The sequence below is a fragment of the Phasianus colchicus genome, chromosome 38, assembly GCF_987193195.1.
Source record: "Phasianus colchicus chromosome 38, bPhaCol1.hap1.1, whole genome shotgun sequence".
In the NCBI taxonomy this organism is placed as follows: domain Eukaryota; kingdom Metazoa; phylum Chordata; class Aves; order Galliformes; family Phasianidae; genus Phasianus; species Phasianus colchicus.
Genome location: NC_143473.1, coordinates 924,922 through 949,347, shown reverse-complemented (window position 1 = coordinate 949,347; position 24,426 = coordinate 924,922). Strand labels below are relative to the sequence as shown.

The 24,426-nt window shown below is 60.0% G+C and overlaps 1 protein-coding gene across 1 annotated transcript in view; it reads left to right on the top strand.

Annotated features, from left to right (window-relative positions):
• Window positions 1-366: 366 nt before the first annotated feature.
• The window catches only part of CLIP3 (CAP-Gly domain containing linker protein 3), a 40,059-nt gene continuing 15,999 nt past the window's right edge, over window positions 367-24,426 (top strand). Inside the window, 7 exon segments of the mRNA XM_090129869.1 lie at window positions 367-502; window positions 6,383-6,522; window positions 9,828-9,921; window positions 13,174-13,335; window positions 16,972-17,090; window positions 19,460-19,696; window positions 22,831-22,966. Coding sequence (XP_089985995.1) covers window positions 367-502; window positions 6,383-6,522; window positions 9,828-9,921; window positions 13,174-13,335; window positions 16,972-17,090; window positions 19,460-19,696; window positions 22,831-22,966 — 1,024 coding nt within the window.

Genomic DNA, 24,426 nt, shown 5'->3' with positions numbered 1-24,426 from the left:
TCTCATCCCAATCCCAATCCCAATCCCAATCCCAATCCCAATCCCAATCCCAATCCCATATATCTCACCCCAATCCCAATCCTATATATCTCATCCCAATTCCATAAATCTGATCCCAATCCCATATATCTCACCCCAACCCCAACCCCAACCCCAATCCCAATCCCAATCCCAATCCCAACCCCAACCCCAATCCCATATATCTCCCCCCATCCCCCATCCCAACCCCATATCTCCCCCCCACCCCATATACTCTCCCACTCCCGATCCCGACCTTCGCTCCACGCCAGGTTTTCCCCCAGCCCCGCTCCCTTCTCCCCCCGCTCCTGTCCCTTCACTCCGCTCCGTGTTTTCCCTCAGGCCGCCATGACTCAGGAGCGCCGTTCGGAGCCCCAACCCGAGGGGGGGTCCCAAACCCCGCCCCCCCCCCCGCCCCCCCCGGAACGCCGCCCCAAAGCCGTGGTGCACCCGGCAGCCCCCGCCCCACTGCCAAAGGACTACGGTGAGACCCCAAATGGGACCCCAAAGATGGGACCCCAAAGATGGGACCCCAAATGGGACCCTAAATGGGACCCCAAATGGGGGGAGACCCCAAATGGGGGAGACCCCAAATGGGACCCTAATAATGGGACCCCAATAATGGGACCCCAAATGGGACCCTAAATGGGACCCCAAATGGGGGGAGACCCCAAATGGGGGAGACCCCAAATGGGACCCCAGTCATGGGACCCCAGTCATGGGACCCCAAATGGGACCCTAAATGGGACCCCAAATGGGGGGAGACCCCAAATGGGGGAGACCCCAAATGGGACCCCAGTCATGGGACCCCAGTCATGGGACCCCAATAATGGGACCCTAAATGGGACCCCAGTAATGGACCCCAAAGATGGGACCCCAAATGGGACCCTAAATGGGATCCCAAATGGGGGGGAGACCCCAAATGGGACCCCAATAATGGGACCCCAATAATGGGACCCCAGTAATGGGACCCCAAATGGGGGGGGGACCCCAAATGGGGGAGACCCCAAATGGGACCCCAATAATGGGACCCTAAATGGGACCGCAGTAATGGGACCCCAATAATGGGAACCTAAATGGGGGGGGACCATAAATAGGAGGGGGCCCAAATGGGGGAGACCCCAAATGAGACCCCAGTCATGGGACCCCAAAGATGGGACCCCAAATGGGACCCTAAATGGGGGGGGACCACAAATGGGGGAGACCCCAAATGGGACCCTAATAATGGGACCCTAAATGGGACCCCAAATGGGGGGGAGACCCCACATGGGACCCCAATAATGGGACCCCAAATGGGACCCCAGTAATGGGACCCCAATAATGGGACCCTAAATGGGACCCCAGTAATGGGACCCCAAAGATGGGACCCCAAATGGGACCCTAAATGAGATCCCAAATGGGGGGGACCCCAATAATGGGACCCTAAATGGGACCCCAGTCATGGGACCCCAAAGATGGGACCCCAAAGATGGGACCCCAAATGCGACCCTAAATGGGGGGAGACCCCAAATGGGGGAGACCCCAAATGGGACCCTAATAATGGGACCCTAAATGGGACCCCAAATGGGGGGAGACCCAAATGGGGGAGACCCCAAATGGGACCCTAATAATGCGACCCTAAATGGGACCCCAAATGGGGGGAGACCCAAATGGGGGAGACCCCAAATGGGACCCCAGTCATGGGACCCCAAAGATGGGACCCCAAATGGGGGGGGACCCCAAATGGGGGAGACCCCAAATGGGACCCTAATAATGGGACCCTAAATGGGACCCCAAATGGGGAGGGACCCCAAATGGGACCCCAATAATGGGACCCCAATAATGGGACCCTAAATTGGGGGGGACCCCAAATGGGGGAGACCCCAAATGGGGGAGACCCCAAATGGGACTCTAATACTGGGACCCCAATAATGGGACCCCAAATGCGACCCTAAATGGGGGGGACCCCAAATGGGACCCTAATAATGGGACCCTAAATGGGACCCCAAATGGGGGGAGACCCAAATGGGGGAGACCCCAAATGGGACCCTAATAATGGGACCCTAAATGGGACCCCAAATGGGGGGAGACCCAAATGGGGGAGACCCCAAATGGGACCCCAGTCATGGGACCCCAAAGATGGGACCCCCAAATGGGACCCTAAAGGGGATCCCAAATGGGGAGGGACCCCAAATGGGACCCCAATAATGGGACCCTAAATGGGACCCCAGTCATGGGACCCCAGTCATGGGACCCCAAAGATGGGACCCCAAAGATGGGACCCCAAATGGGACCCTAAGTGGGACCCCAAATGGGGGGGAGACCCCACATGGGACCCCAATAATGGGACCCTAAAATGGGACCCCAGTAATGGGACCCCAAAGATGGGACCCCAAATGGGACCCCAGTAATGGGAACCCAATAATGTGACCCCAAATGGGACCCCAAAAATAGTACCCCAAATTGGACCCCAATAATGGGAACCTAAATGGGGGGGGGACCCCAAATGGGGGGAACCCCAAATGGGACCCTAATAATGGGACCCCAATAATGGGACCCTTAATTGGGGGGGAAACCCTAAATGGGACCCCAGTAATGGGACCCCAATAATGGGAACCTAAATGGGGGGGGACCATAAATGGGAGGGGGCCCAAATGGGGGAGACCCCAAATGAGACCCCAGTCATGGGACCCCAGTCATGGGACCCCAAAGATGGGACCCCAAATGGGACCTTAAATGGGACCCTAAATGGGGGGGGACCCCAAATGGGGGAGACCCCAAATGGGACCCTAATAATGGGACCCCAATAATGGGACCCTAAATGGGACCCCAAATGGGGGGGGACCCCAAATGGGGGAGACCCCAAATGGGACCCTAATAATGGGACCCCAATAATGGGACTCTAAATGGGGGAAGGACCCCAAATATGGGACCCCAAATGGGACCCTAATAATGGGACCCCAATGGTGGGACCCCAATAATGGGACCCTAAATGGGGGAGGAACCCCAAATGGGGGGGGACCCCAATAATGGGACCCCAATAATGGTACCCTAAATGGGGGAGACCCCAAATGAGACCCCAGTAATGGGACCCTAAATGGGGGGGGACTCCAAAATGGGACCCCAATAATGGGACCTCAATAATGTGACCCCAAATGGGACCCCAACAATGCGACCCTAAATGGGAGGGGGGCCCCAAATAGGGGGGACCTCAAATGGGACCCCAATAATGGGACCCTAAATGGGGGGAGGACACTAATAATGGGACCCCAATGGTGGGACCCCAAATGGGACCCTAAATGGGGGGGTCCCCAAATGGGGGGGACCCCAATAATAGGACCCCAAAGATGGGACCCCAAATGGGAAACTAAATGGGGGGGGTCCTCAAATGGGACCCCAATAATGGGACCCTAAATGGGGGGGACCCCAAATGGGGGGGACCCCAGATGGGACCCCAATAATGGGACCCCGGTGGTCGGACCCCAAATGGGACCCTAAATGTGGGGGGGACCATAAATGGGGGGGGCCACAAATGGGGGGGACCCCAATAATGGGATCCTAAATGGGGGCACCCCAATAATGGGGCCCCAAAGATGGGACCCCAAATGGGACCCCAATCATGGGACCCTAAATGGGGGGGGGACCATAAATGGGGGTGGGACCCAAATGGGACCCTAAATGGGGGGGAGGGGCCCAAATGGTGGGGACCCCAAATGGGACCCTAATAATGGAACCCCAATAATGGGACCCCAATAATGGGACCCTAAATGGGAGAAGGACCCCAAATGGGGGGGACCTCAAATGGGACCCCAATAATGGGACCCTAAATGGGGGGATGGGACCCCAAAAGGGGGGGGACCCCAACTGGGACCACAATGGTGGGACCCCAAATGGGACCCTAAATGGGGAGGACCCCAAATGGGACCCCAATAATGGGACACGAATGAGGGGGGACCCCAAATGTTGGGACCCTAAAAGGGGGGGAACCCAAATGGGACCCCAATGATGGAACCCCAAAGGGGGGGGACCCCAAATGGGACTTCTATAATATGACCCCAATGATGGGACCCCAAAATGGGGGGTAACCCCAAATGGGACCCCAAAGATGATGGGACCCTAAATGGGACCCCAAGAATGGGGGATGGGACCCCAATGATGGGGGATGGGACCCTAAAATGGGGGGACCCCAACAATGGGGAGAAGGACCCCAATAATGGGGGATGGGACCCCAATAATATGGGATGTGACCCCAAAATTGGCGCTTGGACCCCAATAATGAGGAATGGGACCCCAAAATGGGGAATGGGACCCCAATAATGGGGACAGGGACCCCAATAATGAGGAGTGGGACCCCAAAATGGGACCCCAAAGTGGGGGGGACCCGAATAATATGGGATGTGACCCCAAAATGGGCACTGGGACCCCAATAATGAGGAATGGGACCCCAAAATGGGGAATGGGACCCTAATAATGGGGACAGGGACCCCAATAATATGGGATGTGACCCGAAAATGGGAAAAGAGACCCCAATAATGGGGGCAGGAATCCCAATAATGGGGAGTGGGACCCCAAAATGGACCCCAAAGTAGGGAGGACCCCAATAATGGGGATGGGGATCCAATAATGAGGGCTGGGACCCCAATAATGAGGAGTGGGACCCCATAATGGGGGATGGGACCCCAAGAATGGGGGATGGGACCCCAAAATGGGGAATGGGATCCCAATAATGGGGAGTGGGACCCCAAAATGGGACCCCAAAGTGGGGAGGACCCCTATAATGGGGACAGGGATCCAATAATTGGGGCTGGGACCCCATAATGGGGGATGGGTCCCCAAGAATGGGGGATGGGACCCCAAAATGGGGGCAGGGACCCCAATAATGGGTGATGGGGCCCCAAAATGGGACCCCAAAATGGGGAAGACCCCAATAATGGGGACAGGGATCCAATAATCGGGGCTGGGACCCCAAGAATGAGGATTGGGACCATATAATGGGGGATGGGACCCCAAGAATGGGGACAGGGACCCCAATAATGGGTGATGGGGCCCCAAAATGGGACCCCAAAATGGGGAAGACCCCAAGAATGGGGACAGGGATCCAATAATCGGGGCTGGGACCCCAATAATGAGGAGTGGGACCCTATAATGGGGGATGGGACCCCAAGAATGGGAGGTGGGACCCCAGAATGGGGAATGGGACCCCAAAATGGGGGCAGGGACCCCAATAATGGGTGATGGGGCCCCAAAATGGGACCCCAAAATGGGGAAGACCCCAAGAATGGGGACAGGGATCCAATAATCGGGGCTGGGACCCCAATAATGAGGAGTGGGACCCTATAATGGGGGATGGGACCCCAAGAATGGGAGGTGGGACCCCAGAATGGGGAATGGGACCCCAAAATGGGGGCAGGGACCCCAATAATGGGTGATGGGGCCCCAAAATGGGACCCCAAAATGGGGAAGACCCCAAGAATGGGGACAGGGATCCAATAATCGGGGCTGGGACCCCAATAATGAGGAGTGGGACCCTATAATGGGGGATGGGACCCCAAGAATGGGAGGTGGGACCCCAGAATGGGGAATGGGACCCCAAAATGGGGGCAGGGACCCCAATAATGGGTGATGGGGCCCCAAAATGGGACCCCAAAATGGGGAAGACCCCAAGAATGGGGACAGGGATCCAATAATCGGGGCTGGGACCCCAAGAATGAGGATTGGGACCCTATAATGGGGGATGGGACCCCAAGAATGGGAGGTGGGACCCCAGAATGGGGAATGGGACCCCAAAATGGGGGCGGGGACCCCAATAATGGGTGATGGGGCCCCAAAATGGGACCCCAAAATGGGGAAGACCCCAAGAATGGGGACAGGGATCCAATAATCGGGGCTGGGACCCCAACAATGACGATTGGGACCCCAAAATGGGAATGTGACCCCAAGAATGGGGGATGGGACCCCAAAATGGGGAATGGGATCCCAATAATGGGGAGTGGGACCCCAAAATGGGACCCCAAAGTGGGGAGGACCCCTATAATGGGGACAGGGATCCAATAATCGGGGCTGGGACCCCAAGAATGGGGGGTGGGACCCTATAATGGGGGATGGGACCCCAATAATGGGTGATGGGACCCCAATAATGGGAGGTGGGACCCCAATAATGAGGATTGGGACCCTATAATGGGGGATGGGACCCCAATAATGGGAGGTGGGACCCCAGAATGGGGAATGGGACCCCAATAATGGGGACAGGGACCCCAATAATCGGGGCTGGGACACCAATAATGAGGATTGGGACCCTATAATGGGGGATGGGACCCACTATTGGGCAGTGGGATCGCAAGAGCGACCTGTGTGAGCTGTGACCTTTGACCTTTGACCCCCCCAGCCTTCACCTTCTTTGACCCCAGCGACGCCGCCTGCCGGGAGATCCTGGAGGACCCCCGGACCTCCATCCCTCAGCTGTTCGCTGTGCTGCGCCAGTGGGTGCCACAGGTCCAGCACCGCGTCGACGTCATCGGGAACGAGGTCAGAGGTCACGGGGTCACCGATGGGTCACGGGGTCACGGGGAGTCATGGGGACATTGAGGGTCATGGGGTCATTGGGGGCTGTTGGGGCATTGGGGGCTGTGGGGGCATTGGGGTCATTGGGAGTCATTGGGTTGTGGGGTCATTGGGGTTGTGGGGTCATCAGGGGTCATGGGGTCATCAAGGGGTCATCAGGGGTCATCAGGGGTCATCAGGGGTCATGGGGTCGTTGGGGTCATTGGGGGTCATTGGGGTGCAGCACCGCATTGACGTCATCGGGAACGTGGTCAGAGGTCACGGGGTCACCGAGGGGTCACGGGGTCACGGGGTCATCGGTGGCTGTGGGGTCATTGGGGGACTGCGGGGTCATTGGGGTCATTGGGGTCACTGGGGTCATGGGGTCATTGACGTCGTCGGGACCATTGGGGTTCTGGGGTCATTGGGGTCATGGGGTCATCTTGGGGGTATGGGGTCATGGGGTCTCCGAGGGGTCATGGGGTCACGGGGGGTCATGGGGTCATTGGGATCGTTGGTGTCTGTGGGGTCATTGGGGGTCATAGAGGTACAGCACCGCATTGACGTCGTCGGGAACGAGGTCAGAGGTCACGGGGTCACGGAGGGGTCACGGGGTCATCGGGGTCATTGGGGGCTGTGGGGGCATTGGGGGCTGCAGGGTCATTGTGGTCATTGGGGTTGTGGGGTCATTCGGTTCATGGGGTCATCTTGGGGTTACGGGGTCATGGGGTCATCAGGGGTCATGGGGTCATCGAGGTCATTGGGGTCACCGAGGGGTTGTGGGGTCATTGGGGGTCATTGGGGTGCAGCACTGCATTGACGTCATCGGGAACGAGGTCAGAGGTCACGGGGTCACCGAGGGGTCACGGGGTCATCGGGGGCTGTGGGGGCATTGGGATCATTGGGGGTCATTGGGTTGTGGGGTCATTGGGGTTGTGGGGTCATAAGGGGTTATGGGGTCATCAGGGGACATGGGGTCATGGGGTCATCAGGGGTCATGGGGTCGTTGGGGTCATTGGGGGTCATTGGGGTGCAGCACTGCATTGACGTCATTGGGAACGAGGTCAGAGTTCACGGGGTCACCGAGGGGTCATGGGGTCACGGGGTCATCGGGGGCTGTGGGGGCATTGGGGGACTGCGGGGTCATTGTGGTCATTGGGGTCATTGGGGTCATGCGGTCATTGGGGTCATGGGGTCATTGGGGTTGTGGGGTCAGTGGGGTTGAGGGGTCATTCGGTTCATGGGGTCATCTTGGGGGTACGGGGTCATGGGGTCACCGAGGGGTCATGGGGTCACGGGGGGTCATGGGGTCATTGGGATCGTTGGTGTCTGTGGGGTCATTGGGGGTCATAGGGGTGCAAGCACCACATTGACATCATCGGGAACGAGGTCAGAGGTCACGGGGTCACCAAGGAGTCACGGGGTCATCGGAGGCTGTGGGGGCATTGGGGTTGTGGGGTCATCGGGGGTCATGGGGTCATCTGGGGGTCAGGGGTCATTGGGGGTCATTGGGAGTCATGGGATCATTGGGGTCTTTGGGGTCCCTATGGGGTCCCTATGGGTCTGTATGGGGTCTGTATGGGGTCTATGGGTCTCCATGGGTCCCTATGGGTCCCTATGGGTCCCTATGGGGTTTCTATGGGGTCCCTATGGGGTCTCTCTGGGGTCCCTACGGGGTCTCTATGGGGTCTATGGGTCTCTATGGTCCCTATGGGTCCCTATGGGTCCCTATGGGGTCTCTATGGGTCCCTATGGGTCTCTATGGGGTTCCTATGGGCTCTGTATGGGGTTTCTATGCGATCCCTACGGGGTCCTTACAGGGTCTCTATGGGATCCCTACGGGGTCTCCATGGAGTCCTTACGGGGTCTCTATGGGGTCTTTATGGGATCCCTATGGGGTCTCTATGGGGTCCTTACGGGGTCTCTATGGGGCCTCTATGGAGTCCCTGTGAGATTTTAATGGGGTCTCTATGGGTCTCTATGGGGTCTCTATGGGATCCCTATGGGGTCTCTATGGGGTCTCTATGGGGTCTTTATGGGGTCTCTATGGGGCCCCTATGGGGTCTCTATGGGCTCTCTGTGGGGTCCCTATGGAGTCTCTATGGGATCTCTATGGGATTTTTATGGGGTCCCTTATGGGGTCCCTATGGAAACTTTATGGGGTCTCCATAGGGTCTCTATGGGATCCGTATGGGTTCTCTATGGGCTCTCTATGGGGTCTTTTTGGGATCTCTATGGGATCCCTATGGGGTCTCTATGGGGTCCCTATGGGGTATCTATGGGATCTTTATGGGGTCTCTCTGGGGTCCCTACGGGGTCTCTACAGGGTCCCTATGGGGTCCCTATGGGCTCTCTATGGGGTCTCTATGGGGTCTTTTTGGGGTCTCTATGGGGCCCCTATGGGGTCTCTATGGGGTCTTTATGAGGTTTTTTTGGGGTCTCTATGGGTCTCTATGGGGTCTTTATGGGGTCTTTTTGGGGTCTCTATGGGATCCCTATGGGGTCCCTATGGGATCTTTATGGGGTCTCTATGGGCTCTCTATGGGGTCTTTTTGGGATCTCTATGGGATCCCTATGGGGTCTCTATGGGGTCCCTATGGGGTCTCTATGGGGTCTTTATGGAGTCCCTATGGGGTCTCTATGGAGTCTTTTTGGGGTCCCTATGGGGTCTATATGGGGTCTTTTTGGGGTCTCTATGGGATCCCTATGGGGACTCTATGGGGTCCCTATGGGGACTCTATGGGGTCTTTTTGGGGTCCCTATGGGGTCTATATGGGGTCTTTTTGGAGTCTCTATGGGATCCCTATGGAGTCCCTATGGGGTCTCTATGGAGTTTCTATTGGGTCTTTTTGGGGTCCCTATTGGATCTCTATGGGGTTTTTATGGGGTCTCTATGGGGTCTCTATGGGGTCCCTATGGGGTCCATATGGGGTCTTTTTGGGGTCTCTATGGGGCCCCTATGGGGTCTCTATGGAGTCTCTGTGGGGTCCCTATGGAGTCTCTATGGGGTCTTTATGGGGTCTTTTTGGGGTCTCTATGAGATCCCTATGGGGTTTTTATGGGGTCTCTATGGAGTGTTTTTGGGGTCCCTATGGGGTCTCTATGGGGTCTCTATGGGATCCCTATGGGGTCTCTATGGGGTCTCTCTGGGGTCCCTCTGGGGTCTCTATGGGGTCTCTATGGGGTCTTTTTGGGGTCTCTATGGGATCCCTATGGGGTCCCTATGGGGTCCCTATGGGGTCTCTATGGGGTCTCTATGTGGTCTTTATGGGGTCTGTATGGGGTCGCAGATCCTGCGGCGCGGCTGCCACGTGGACGACCGGGACGGACTGACGGACATGACGCTGCTGCACTACGCCTGCAAGGCCGGGGCGCACGGAGTCGGTGCGGGGTCACTGGGGGGTCACAGGGTGGGGTCACGTGACAGGTCATGTGATGGGTCACGTGAGGGGTTAAACGAGAGGTGACATGAGGGGTAACAGGGTCACGTGACTGGTCACGTGGGGGTCACGTGGGGGTCACATGAGGGGTCACAGGGTCACATGATCGGTCACATGATCGGTCACATGAGGGGTCACATGAGGGGTCACATTAACCCCACATAACTCCATACCCCACACACCCCATAACCCCATAACCCTACAACACCATAACCCCATATCCCCCCATAAACCCATAATCCCATAACCCCCCATAACCCCATATCCCCCATAACCCCATACCCCATAACCCCATAACCCCGTATCGCCCCGAACCCCACAACCTCATAACCCCATAACCCCATAACCCCACACCCCATATCCCCCCACACCCCATATCCCCCCATAACCCCATAACCCTGCATAACCCCACACCCCATATCCCCCCACACCCCATATCCCTCCATAACCCCATAACCCCGCATAACCCCACACCCCATAACCCCATAACCCCCCATAACCCCATAACCCCACACCCATAACCCCATAACCCCGTATCCCCCCACACCCCATAACCTCATAACCCCATGACCCCATATCCCCCCATAACCCCGCACCCCATAACCCCATACCCCATGACCCCATAACCCCCCATAACCCCATAACCCCATAACTCCACACCCCATAACCCCATACCCCCCCATAACCCCATACCCCCCCATAACCGCATAACCCCCCACCTCATAACGCCCATACCCCCTATGACCCCATATACCCCCATAACCCCACACCCCATAACCCCATAACCCCACACCCCCCATGACCCCACAATCCCACACCCCATATCCCCATATCCCCCCATAACCCCATATCCCCACACCCCATAACCCTATAACCCCATAACCCCCCATGACCCCATAACCCCACACCCCATAACCCCATAACCCCCCATAACCCCCCACCCCAAAACCCCATACCCCCCCATAATCCCATAACCCCCCTGACCCCATAACCCCATACCCCCCCATGGCCCCATATCCCCCCATGACCCCATAACCCCACACCCCATAACCCGACAACCCCTTGACCCCATAACCCCCCATAACCCCATAACCCCCCATGACCCCATAACCCCACACCCCATAACCCCACACCCCCCATGACCCCACAACCCCACACCCCATATCCCCATATCCCCATATCCCCCCATAACCCCATAACCCCCCATAACCCCGTAACCCCCCACCCCAAAACCCCCATAACCCCATATCCCCCCATAACCCCATAACCCCATAAGCCCATATCCCCCGTGACCCCATAAGCCCCCATAACCCCATAACCCTACACCCCACACCCCATAACCCCATAACCCCATACCCCCCATAACTCCATAACCCCCATAACCCCCCACCCCAAAACCCCATACCCCCCCATAACCCCATAACCCCCCTGACCCCATGACCCCACACCCCCCCATGGCCCCATATCCCCCCATAACCCCACACCCCATAACCCCACATCCCATAATCCTGTTACCCCCCACCCCATAACCCCATAACCCCATAACCCCCCATAACGCCACACTCCATAACCCCACAACCCCTTGACCCCATAACCCCCCATGACCCCATAAACCCCCATAACCCCACAACCCCATGACCCCATGACCCCCCCATGACCCCATAACCCCATAACCCCCACGACCCCATAACCCCTTCCCCCCCCATAACCCCCCATGACCCCATATGCCCCCATGACACCATACCCCCCCATGACCCCATAACCCCCCATAACCCCCCATAACCCCATACCCCCCACGACCCCATAACCCCATCCCCCCCCATAACCCCCCATGACCCCATAACCCCCCATGACCCCCCATAACCCCATATCCCCCCACGACCCCATAACCCCACACCCCATAACCCCATATCCCCCCATAACCCCATAACCCCCCATGACCCCCCATAACCCCATATCCCCCCACGACCCCATAACCCCACACCCCATAACCCCATATCCCCCCATATCCCCATAACCCCACACCTCATAACCCCATAATCCCCCATGACCCCACTCCCCCCCCATGACCCCCCATGACCCCATGACCCCCCATGACCCCATATCCCCCCATGACCCCATAACCCCCCACGACCCCATAATCCCTTCCTCCCCCATAACCCCCCATGACCCCTTCCCCCCCTCATGACCCCATGACCCCCATGACCCCATAACCCCTCATGACCCTCCACCCCATGACCCCATACCCCCCCATGACCCCATATCCCCCCATAACCCCATACCGCCCCATGACCCCATAACCCCCCATGACCCCACGCCCCCCCATGACTCCCCATGACCCCATACCCCCCCATGACCCCATAACCCCACACCCCATGACACCATAACCCACCACGACCCCATGACCCCACACCCCCCCCTGACCCCCCATGACCCCCCATGACCCCATATCCCCCCATGACCCCCCACCCCATGACCCCATAACCCCACACCCCATAACCCCATACCCCCCCATGACCCCATACCCCCCCATGACCCCATACCCCCCCATGACCCCATGACCCCCCATGACCCCATAACCCCCCATAACCCCATATCCCCCCATAACCCCATAACCCCCCATAACCCCATAACCCCCCATGACCCCATAACCCCCCATAACCCCATAACCCCCACGACCCCATAACCCCATCCCCCCCATAACCCCCCATGACCCCATACCCCCCCATGACCCCATACCCCCCCATGACCCCATAACCCCCCATAACCCCATACCCCCCACGACCCCATAACCCCATCCCCCCCATACCCCCCCATGACCCCATACCCCCCCATGACCCCATATCCCCCCATGACCCCATATCCCCCCATAACCCCCCATAACCCCATATCCCCCCATAACCCCATAACCTCATGACCCCATAACCCCCCATAACCCCATAACCCCCCATGACCCCATATCCCCCCATGACCCCTTCCCCCCCCATGACCCCATAACCCCCCATAACCCCCCATAACCCCCGATAACCCCCCATAACCCCATACCCCCCACGACCCCATAACCCCTTCTCCCCCCATACCCCCCCATAACCCCATATCCCCCCATGACCCCATGACCCCCCATGACCCCACACCCCCCCATGACCCCCCATGACCCCCCATGACCCCCTGACCCCCCATGACCCCATGCCCGCAGGTGACCCCGCGGCGGCGGTGCGCCTGGCGTCCCGCCTGCTGTCGCTGGGGGGCGACGTGACGCTGCGCTCGCGCTGGACGCACATGAACGCGCTGCACTACGCCGCCTACTTCGACGTGCCGGAGCTCATCAGGACGCTGCTCCGCGCCGCCGCGCACAGAGGTGGGCGGGGGGGGGGCGGTGGGGGTAATGGGGGCGATGGGGGTAATGGGGGCAATGGGGGTAATGGGGGCAATGGGGGTAATGGGGGATGTGGGGGTAATGGGGGATGTGGGGGTAATGGGGGCAATGGGGGTAATGGGGGATGTGGGGGTAATGGGGGCAATGGGGGTAATGGGGGCAATGGGGGTAATGGGGGATGTGGGGGTAATGGGGGATGTGGGGGTAATGGGGGATGTGGGGGTAATGGGGGCAATGGGGGTAATGGGGGATGTGGGGGTAATGGGGGCAATGGGGGTAATGGGGGATGTGGGGGTAATGGGGGATGTGGGGGTAATGGGGGATGTGGGGGTAATGGGGGATGTGGGGGTAATGGGGGCAATGGGGGTAATGGGGGATGTGGGGGTAATGGGGGCAATGGGGGTAATGGGGGATGTGGGGGTAATGGGGGATGTGGGGGTAATGGGGGCAATGGGGGTAATGGGGGATGTGGGGGTAATGCGGGATGTGGGGGTAATGGGGGATGTGGGGGTAATGCGGGATGTGGGGGTAATGGGGGATGTGGGGGTAATGCGGGATGTGGGGGTAATGGGGGATGTGGGGGTAATGGGGGATGTGGGGGTAATGGGGGCAATGGGGGTAATGGGGGATGTGGGGGTAATGGGGGATGTGGGGGTAATGGGGGCAATGGGGGTAATGGGGGATGTGGGGGTAATGGGGGATGTGGGGGTAATGGGGGCAATGGGGGTAATGGGGGATGTGGGGGTAATGGGGGATGTGGGGGTAATGCGGGATGTGGGGGTAATGGGGGATGTGGGGGTAATGGGGGATGTGGGGGTAATGGGGGCAATGGGGGTAATGGGGGATGTGGGGGTAATGGGGGATGTGGGGGTAATGCGGGATGTGGGGGTAATGGGGGCAATGGGGGTAATGGGGGATGTGGGGGTAATGCGGGATGTGGGGGTAATGGGGGGTATGGGGGTAATGGGGGATGTGGGGGATATGGGGGATGTGGGGGCAATGGGGGTAATGGGGGATATGGGGGATGTGGGGGTTTGGGGGCAATGGGGGATATGGGGGTAATGGGGGTAATGGGGGATGTGGGGGTAATGGGGGATGTGGGGGCAATGGGGGCAATGGGGGCAATGGCGGATATGGGGGTAATGGGGGATGTGGGGGATGTGGGGGATGTGGGGGATATGGGGGCAATGGGGGATATGGGGTCAATGGAGGCAATGGGGGATATGGGGATAATGGGGGATATGGGGGCAATGGGGGATATGGGGGCAATGGGGGATATGGGGGCGATGGGGGTCAATGGGGGATATGGGGGATATGGGGGTAATGGGGGTAATGGGGGATGTGGGGGCAATGGAGGCAATGGGGGATATGGGGATAATGGGAGGAAATGGGGATATGGGGGATATGGGGGTAATGGGGGATATGGGAGCGATGGGGGTCAATGGGGGATATGGGGGTAATGGGGGTAATGGGGGATATGGGGGCAATGGGGCATATGGGGAGAATGGGGATATGGGGGCAATGGGGGATATGGGGGACATGGGGGAAATGGGGGCAATGGGGTCAATGGGGTCAATGGGGTCAATGGGGAAAATGGGGTCAATGGGGGTAATGGGGGTAATGGGGGATATGGGGGCAATGGGGGTCAATGGGGTCAATGGGGGATATGGGGGCAATGGGGGATATGGGGGATTTGGGGGATATGGGGGTAATGGGGGATATGGGGGTAATGGGGGATATGGGGGATTTGGGGGACGCTGCTCCGCGCCGCGGCGCCCAGAAGTGGGCGGGGAAGTGGGGCGGTGGGGGCGGTGGGGGTCAATGGGGGTCAATGGGGGATATGGGGGATATGGGGCCAATGGGAGGAAATGGGGACATGGGGGGCAATGGGGGAAATGGGGCCAATGGGGGATATGGGGGATATGGGGGTAATGGGGGATATGGGGCATATGGGGGATATGGGGTCAATGGGGTCAATGGGGGATATGAGGGTTTTGGGGTCTCAGTGGGGTTTGGGGTCTCTCTGGGGTTTGGGGTCCCTGTGGGGTTTGGGGTCTCAATGCTGTGGGGTCTCTGTGGGGTTTGGGATCTCAGTGCTGTGGGGTTTGGGGTCTCAGTGGGGTTTGGGGTCCCTGTGGGGTTGTGTCTCAATGCTGTGGGGTCCCTGTGGGATTTGGGGTCCCGGTGTGGTTCGGGTCTCAGTGCTGTGGGGTTTGGGGTCCCTGTGGGGTTTGGGGTCTCAGTGCTGTGGGGTCCCTCTGGGGTCGGGGTCCCTGTGGGGTTGTGTCTCAGTGCTGTGGGGTTTGGGGTCCCTGTGGGTTTGGGGTCCCTGTGTGGTTTGGGGTCCCTGTGGGATTTGGGTCCCTGTGGGATTTGGGGTCTCAGTGCTGTGGGGTCTCTGTGGGGTCGGGGTCCCTGTGGGTTTGTGGTCCCTGTGTGGTTTGGGGTCCCTGTGGGATTTGGGTCCCTGTGGGATTTGGGGTCCCGGTGTGGTTCGGGTCTCAGTGCTGTGGGGTTTGGGGTCCCAGTGGGATTTGGGGTCCCGGTGTGGTTCGGGTCTCAGTGCTGTGGGGTTTGGGGTCCCTGTGGGGTTTGGGGTCTCAGTGCTGTGGGGTCCCTCTGGGGTCGGGGTCCCTGTGGGGTTGTGTCTCAGTGCTGTGGGATTTGGGGTCCCTGTGGGATTTGGGGTCCCTGTGTGGTCCGGGGTCCCTGTGGGATTTGCGTTCCCTGTGGGGTTTGGGGTCCCTGTGGGGTCGGGGTCCCGGTGTGGCTGTGTCTCAGTGCTGTGGGGTCCCTGTGGGGTCGGGGTCCCTGTGGGTTTGTGGTCCCTGTGTGGTTTGGGGTCCCTGTATGGTTTGGGGTCTCAGTGCTGTGAGGTCCCTGTGGGGTCGGGGTCCCTGTGGGATTTGGGTCCCTGTGGGGTCGGGGTCCCTGTGGGTTTGGGGTCCCTGTGGGTTTGGGGTCTCAGTGCTGTGGGTTTGGGGTCCCTGTGGGTTCGGGGTCCCTGTGGGTTTGGGGTCTCAGTGCTGTGGGTTTGGGGTCCCTGTGGGTTTGGGGTCTCAGTGCTGTGGGTTTGGGGTCCCTGTGGGATTTGGGTCCCTGTGGGTTTGGGGTCCCGCTGCGGCTGTGTCTCAGTGCTGTGGGGTCCCTGTGGGTTCGGGGTCCCTGTGGGTTTGGGGTCTCAGTGCTGTGGGTTTGGGGTCTCAGTGCTGTGGGGTCCCTGTGGGTTTGGGGTCCCTGTGGGATTTGGGGTCCCTGTGGGTTTGGGGTCCCGCTGCGGCTGTGTCTCAGTGCTGTGGGGTCCCTGTGGGTTCGGGGTCCCTGTGGGTTTGGGGTCTCAGTGCTGTGGGTTTGGGGTCTCAGTGCTGTGGGGTCCCTGTGGGTTTGGGGTCCCTGTGGGATTTGGGGTCCCTGTGGGTTTGGGGTCCCGCTGCGGCTGTGTCTCAGTGCTGTGGGGTCCCTGTGGGTTCGGGGTCCCTGTGGGTTTGGGGTCTCAGTGCTGTGGGTTTGGGGTCTCAGTGCTGTGGGGTCCCTGTGGGTTTGGGGTCCCTGTGGGATTTGGGGTCCCTGTGGGTTTGGGGTCCCGCTGCGGCTGTGTCTCAGTGGCGCCCCCCGCAGTTCTGCACTCCACGTGCAGCGACTTCAGCCACGGCACGGCGCTGCACATCGCCGCCTCCAACCTCTGCATCGGCGCCGTGCGCTGCCTGCTGGAGCACGGGGCCGATCCTGCGCTCAGGGTACGGGGGGCGGGGGGGGGATGTGGGGAGTATGGGGATATGGGGATATATGGGGGATGTGGGGGGATGGGGGTGGGGGGGAGATGGGGGAATGTGGGGGAGATGGGGGGATAGGAGGATGGGGGTGATGGGGGGAAGATGGGGGGGATGGGGGGAGATGGGGGTGGGGAGGAGATGGGGGAATGTGGGGGAGATGGGGGGATGTGGGGGGATGTGCAGATAAGGGGGATGGGGGGGGATGGGGGGAGTACGGGGATGTGGGGATATATGGGGGATATGGGGGGTATGGGGGGGTATGGGGATATTAGGATATGGGGATGTGGGGGGAGATGGGGAGGATGGAGGGAGATGGGGGTGGGGAGGAGATGGGGGGATGTGGGGGAGATGGGGCGATGTGGGGGGATATGGAGATAAGGGGGATGTGGGGGGATGTGGGGGATATTGGGGTGGGGGGGAGATGGGAGATGGGGGGATGTGGGGGAGATGGGGGAGATGGGGGGAGATGGGGGATGTGGGGGTGGGGGGGGATGGGGATGGAGGGGATATGGGGGTATGGGAGATATGGGGATAGGGGGATGTGGGGGGGTTTGGGATTATGGGGATGTGAGGGATGTGAGGGGTATGGGGGATGTAGAGGGATATGGGGGATATGTGGATGTGGGAATGTGGGGATGTGGGGGATATGGGGGAATGTGGGGGGGATATGGGAAGTATGGGGATATGGGGGGATGTGGGGGGGTATGGGGATGTGGGGGGATGTGGGGGTTGTGGGGGTATGGGGATATTAGGATATGGGGATATGGGGGATGTGAGGGATATGGGGGGATGGGGGGGATGTGGGGGATGTGGGGATATGAGGGGATATGGAGATATCGGGATATGGAGGGATTTGGGGCTCTCTGGTGCGCTATGGGGCAGCCCCCCATCCCCTCTCTCTGCCCCACATCTCCCCACAGAACAGCCAGGGCCAGGTGGCTCCTATGGTGTACAACGCATTATTGACCGCCAGGGGGCGCTGTGGTGCAATACCAACATTGGCCACTAGGTGGCGCCATGGAGCTCAGTGCTCTATAGGAGCCTATGGGGAGCTGTGGGAGCCTATGGGACGCTATGGGGCAGCCCCCCGTCCCCTCTCTCTGCCCCACATCTCCCCACAGAACAGCCAGGTGGCTCCTATGGGGTACAACGCATTATTGGCCACTAGGGGGCGCTGTGGTGCAATATACGATATTGCCCACTAAGGGGTGCTGTGGCGCATCACTAACATTGGACACTAGGTGGCGCCATGGAGCTCAGTGCTCAATAGGAGCCTATGGGGAGCTGTGGGAGCCTATGGGGCGCTATGGGGCAGCCCCCCATCTCCTCTCTCTGCCCCACATCTCCCCACAGAACAGCCAGGTGGCTCCTATGGGGTACAATGCATTATTGCCCACTAGGGGGCGCTGTGGGGCGCTGTGGTGCAATAGACATTGCTACCGCTAGGGGGCGCTGTGGTGCAATACCAACATTGGCCACAAGGTGGCGCCATGGAGCTTAGTGCTCTATAGGAGCCTATGGGACCTTATGGGGCGCTATGGGGCTATTGGTGCTATGGGGGCTATTGCCCACTAGGGGGCGCTGTGATGCAATACCAACATTGGCCACAAGGTGGCGCCATGGAGCTCAGTGCTCTATAGGAGCCTATGGGGCGCTATGGGGCTATTGACCGCTAGGGGGCGCTGCGGTGCAATACCAACATTGGCCACAAGGTGGCGCCATGGAGCTCAGTGCTCTATAGGAGCCTATGGGGCGCTATGGGGCTATTGACCGCTAGGGGGCGCTGCGGTGCAATACCAACATTGGCCACAAGGTGGCGCCATGGAGCTTAGTGCTCTATAGGAGCCTATAGGACCTTATGGGGCGCAATGGGGCAGCCCCCCATCCCCTCTCTCTGCCCCACATCTCCCTCCAGAACAGCCAGGGCCAGATGGAGCCTATGGGGCCTAATGCACTATTGGCCACGAGGGGGCGCTGCGGTGCAATACCAACATTGGCCACAAGGTGGCGCCATGGAGCCCTGTGCTCTAAAGGAGCCTATGGGACCTTATGGGGCGCAATGGGGCAACCCCCCATCCACTCCCACTGCCCCACATCTCCCTCCAGAACAGCCAGGGCCAGGTGGCGCCTATGGGATACAACGCATTATTGCCCACTAGGGGGCGCTGTGGGGCGCCATGGTGCAATATGCAGTGCGACCACTAGGGGGCGCTGTGGTGCAATACCAACATTGGCCACTAGGTGGCGCCATGGAGCTCAGTGCTCTATAGGAGCCTATAGGACCTTATGGGGCAGCCCCCCATCCCCTCTCTCTGCCCCACATCTCCCCACAGAACAGCCAGGGTCAGGTGGCAGCCGAGGTGGTTCCGGACCCGGCCGACATGGCTTTGGATCGGGCCGAGGCGGCAGCGGCTGCGAGGGAGCTGCGGAGGTTGCTGCAGGAAGCCGTGCCTCTGAGCTGCGCTCTGCCCCGAGTCACCCTGCGCTGCTACGACAACCTGTGGGGGCACAGCGTGCTGCTCTGCATGGGGCTGCAGCTGGGGGACAGAGTGCGGCTGGAGGGGGGGCAGGTATGTGGGGGGGGGGGTGGGGAGGGGCGATGTGTGGGGCTGGGGTGTGATGTGTGGGGTGTATGGGGTCAAATGTGGGGTGTATGGGGTCATATGTGGGGCTGGGGTGTGGTGTGTGGGGTGGGGGGGATCAAATGTGGGGTGTATGGGGTCATATGTGGGGCTGGGGTGTGATATGTGGGCTGTGGGGGGTCAGATGTGGGGTGTGAGGGGTCATATGTGGGGCTGGGAGGATTCATGTGGGGCTGAGGTGTGGTGTGTGGGGTGTGAGGGGTCAGATGTGGGGCTGGGGGGTCAATGTGGGGTGTGGGGCTGCAGCTGGGGGACAGAGTGCGGCTGGAGGGGGGGCAGGTATGTGGGGGGGGGGGTGGGGAGGGGCGATGTGTGGGGCTGGGGTGTGATGTGTGGGGTGTATGGGGTCAAATGTGGGGTGTATGGGGTCATATGTGGGGCTGGGGTGTGGTGTGTGGGGTGGGGGGGATCAAATGTGGGGTGTATGGGGTCATATGTGGGGCTGGGGTGTGATATGTGGGCTGTGGGGGGTCAGATGTGGGGTGTGAGGGGTCATATGTGGGGCTGGGAGGATTCATGTGGGGCTGAGGTGTGGTGTGTGGGGTGTGAGGGGTCAGATGTGGGGCTGGGGGGTCAATGTGGGGTGTGGGGCTGCAGCTGGGGGACAGAGTGCGGCTGGAGGGGGGGCAGGTATGTGGGGGGGGGGAGGGGCGATGTGTGGGGCTGGGGTGTGACGTGTGGGGTGTATGGGGTCATATGTGGGGTGTATGGGGTCATATGTGGGGCTGGGGTGTGATATGAGGGGTGTATTGGGTCATATGTGGGGGGTAGGGGGTCATATGTGGGGCTGGGTGGATCCATGTGGGGCTGGGGTGTGATGTGTGGGGTGGGGGGGATCAAATGTGGGGTGTATGGGGTCATATGTGGCACTGGGGTGTGATATGTGGGGTGTATGGGGTCATATGTGGGGCTGGGGTGCCATATGTGGGGCTGGGATGTCATCTATGGGGTGTGGGGGGTCAGATGTGGGGCTGGGGGGATCAATGTGGGGTGTGGGGGGTCATATGTGGGGTGTATGGGGTCATATGTGGGGCTGGGGTGTGATATGTGGGGGGTGCGGGGTCAGATGTGGGGGGTAGGGGGTCATATGTGGTGCTGAGGTGTGATATGAGGGGTGTGGGGGGTCATATGTGGGGCTGGGTGGATCCATGTGGGGCTGAGGTGTGATGTGTGGGGTGGGGGGGATCATATGTGGGGGGTGGGGGTCGTATGTGGGGCTGGGAGGGTCGATGTGGGGCTGGGGTGTGATGTGTGGGGGGTGTGGGGTCAGATGTAGGGCTGGGGGGTCAATGTGGGGTGTGGGGCTGCAGCTGGGGGACAGAGTGCGGCTGGAGGGGGGGCAGGTATGGGGGGGGGGTGGGAGGTGCAATGTGGGGCTGGGGTGTGATGTGTGGGGTGTGGGGGGTCATATGTGGGGTGTATGGGGTCATATGTGGGGCTGGGGTGTGATATGTGGGGGATGGGGGGTCAGATGTGGGGGGTGGGGGTTGTATGTGGGGCTGGGAGGGTCGATGTGGGGCTGGGGTGTGATGTGTGGGGTGTGAGGGGTCAGATGTGGGGCTGGGGGGTCAATGTGGGGTGTGGGGCTGCAGCTGGGGGACAGAGTGTGGCTGGAGGGGGGGCAGGTATGTGGGGGGGGGGATGGGGAGGGGCGATGTATGGGGCTGGGGTGTGATGTGTGGGGGGTGGGGGGTCAGATGTGGGGCTGAGGTGTGATATGTGGGGTGTGGGGGGTCATATGTGGGGCTGGGAGGATCCATGTGGGGCTGGGGTGTGATGTGTGGGGTGGGGGGGATCAAATGTGGGGTGTATGGGGTCATATGTAGGGCTGGGGTGTGATGTGTGGGGTGTGGGGGGTCAGATGTGGGGCTGGGAGGGTCGATGTGGGGCTGGGGTGTGACGTGTGGGGTGTATGGGGTCAGATGTGGGGCTGGGGTGTGATGTGTGGGGGGTGGGGGGTCAGATGTGGGGCTGGGGTGTGATGTGTGGGGGGTGGGACGTCATATGTGGGGTGTGGGGGGTCATATTTGGGGGGTGGGGGATCATATGTGGGGCTGGGGGGCATCCATGTGGGGCTGAGGTGTGATGTGTGGGGGGTGGGGGGTCAGATGTGGGGCTGGGAGGGTTGATGTGGGGCTGGGGTGTGACGTGTGGGGGGTGGGGGGTCATACTTGGGGCTGGGTTGCCATATATTGGGGCTGGGGTGCCATATGTGGGGCTGGGGTGTCATCTATGGGGTGTGGGGGGTCAGATGTGGGGCTGGGGGGGTCAATGTGGGGCTGGGGTGTCAGCTGGGATGGGGCTCTATGGGTGCCAGTCGGGATCTGTGGGTCCCACTGTGCCCTATGGGGCTCTGTGGCTCCCATTAGGAATCTATGGGTCCCAAACAGGATCTATGGGTCCCATTATGTCCTATGGGGCTCTATGGGTCCCATTAATGATCTATGGGTCCCAATGAGGATCTATGGGTCCCATTGTTCTCTATGGGGCTCTATGGGTCCCAATGAGGATCTGTGGGTCCCTTTGTTCTCTATGGGGTTCTATGGGGCTCTCTGGGGCTCTATGGGACTCTATGGGTCCCAATGATGATCTATGGGTCCCATTAAGGATCTATGGGTTCCAATCAGGATCTGTGGGTCCCATTGTTCTCTATGGGACTCTATGGGTCCCAATCTGGGTCTATGGGTCCCAAACAGGATCTATGGGTCCCAATCAGGATCTGTGGGTCCCATTGTTCTCTATGGGGCTCTATGGGGCTCTATGGGGTTCTATAGGGCTCTATGCGGTTCTATGAGACTCTATGGGGTTCTATGGGGCTCTATGCGGTTCTATGGGGCTCTATGGGGTTCCATGGGGCTCTATGTGACTCAATGGGGCTCTCTGGGGCTCTATGGGGTTCTATGGGACTCTATGGGTCTCTCTGGGGCTCTCTGGGGCTCTCTGGGGCTCTATGCGGTTCTATGGGACTCTATGGGGTTCTATGGGGCTCTGTGGGGCTCTATGGGGCTCCATGGGCCCCATGGCCCCAATACCCCCCGCCCCACACCGCTCCCCGTTGCCAGGAGGGGACGCTGCGCTTCTGCGGGACGACGGCGTTCGCCAGCGGTCAGTGGGCCGGGGTGGAGCTGGACGGACCGCAGGGCAAGAATGACGGCAGCGTGGGGGGGGTCCGCTACTTCATCTGCCCCCCTAAGACCGGTACGGACTGGGAGGGACTGGGAGGGACTGGGAGATACTGGGATACAGGGGGGGGGGGGTCCGGTACTTCATCTGCCCCCCTAAGACCGGTATGGGGCTGGGAGGGACTGGGAGGGACTGGGAGATACTGGGAGATACTGGGATACAGGGGGGGGGGGTCCGGTACTTCATCTGCCCCCCTAAGACCGGTACGGGGCTGGGACGGACTGGGAGGGACTGGGAGATACTGGGAGATACTGGGATATAGTGGGGGGGGGTCTGGTACTTCATCTGCCCCCCTAAGACCGGTACGGGGCTGGGGTGCACTGGGATATACTGGGATATACTGGGAGATACTGGGATATAGAGGGTGGGGGGTCCGGTACTTCATCTGCCCCCCAAAGACCAGTATGGGACTGGGACGGACTGGGATGGACTGGGAGATACTGGGATATAGTGGGGGGGGGGTCTGCTACTTCATCTGCCCCCCTAAGACCGGTACGGACTGGGACGGACTGGGAGGGACTGGGAGGGACTGGGAGATACTGGGATATAGTGGGGGGGGGTCCGGTACTTCATCATCTGCCCCCCTAAGACCAGTATGGGGCTGGGAGGGACTGGGAGATACTGGGAGATACTGGGATACGGGGGGGGGGTCCGCTACTTCATCTGCCCCCCTAAGACCGGTACGGACTGGGACGGACTGGGAGGGACTGGGAGATACTGGGATATAGTGGGGGGGGGTCTGATACTTCATCTGCCCCCCTAAGACCGGTATGGGGCTGGGAGATACTGGGAGATACTGGGATGGACTGGGATGGGGGGTGGGGGTGTGTGGGACCTCATCTGCCCCCCAAAGACCAGTATGGGACTGGGAGGGACTGGGAGATACTGGGAGATACTGGGATATAGTGGGGGGGGTCCGGTACTTCATCTGCCCCCCTAAGACCAGTATGGGGCTGGGAGGGACTGGGATGGACTGGGATGGGGGGCGGAGGGGGTGTGGGACCTCATCTGCCCCCCATAGACCAGTATGGGACTGGGAGATACTGGGATGGACTGGGAGATACTGGGATATAGAGGGTGGGGGGTCCGGTACTTCATCTGCGCCCCCTAGACCAGTATGGGGCTGGGAGGGACTGGGAGATACTGGGAGATACTGGGAGATACTGGGATACGGGGGGGGGGGTCCGGTACTTCATCTGCCCCCCTAAGACCAGTATGGGGCTGGGATATACTGGGATGGACTGGGATAGACTGGGATGGGGTGTTGGGGGGGTGTGGCACTTTATCTGTCCCCCATAGACCAGTATGGGACTGGGATGGACTGGGACGGACTGGGATGGACTGGGATGGACTGGGAGATACTGGGATGGGGGGTGGGGGTGTGTGGGACCTCATCTGCCCCCCGTAGACTGGTATGGGACTGGGATGGACTGGGATGTACTGGGAGATACTGGGATGGGGGGTGGGGGTGTGTG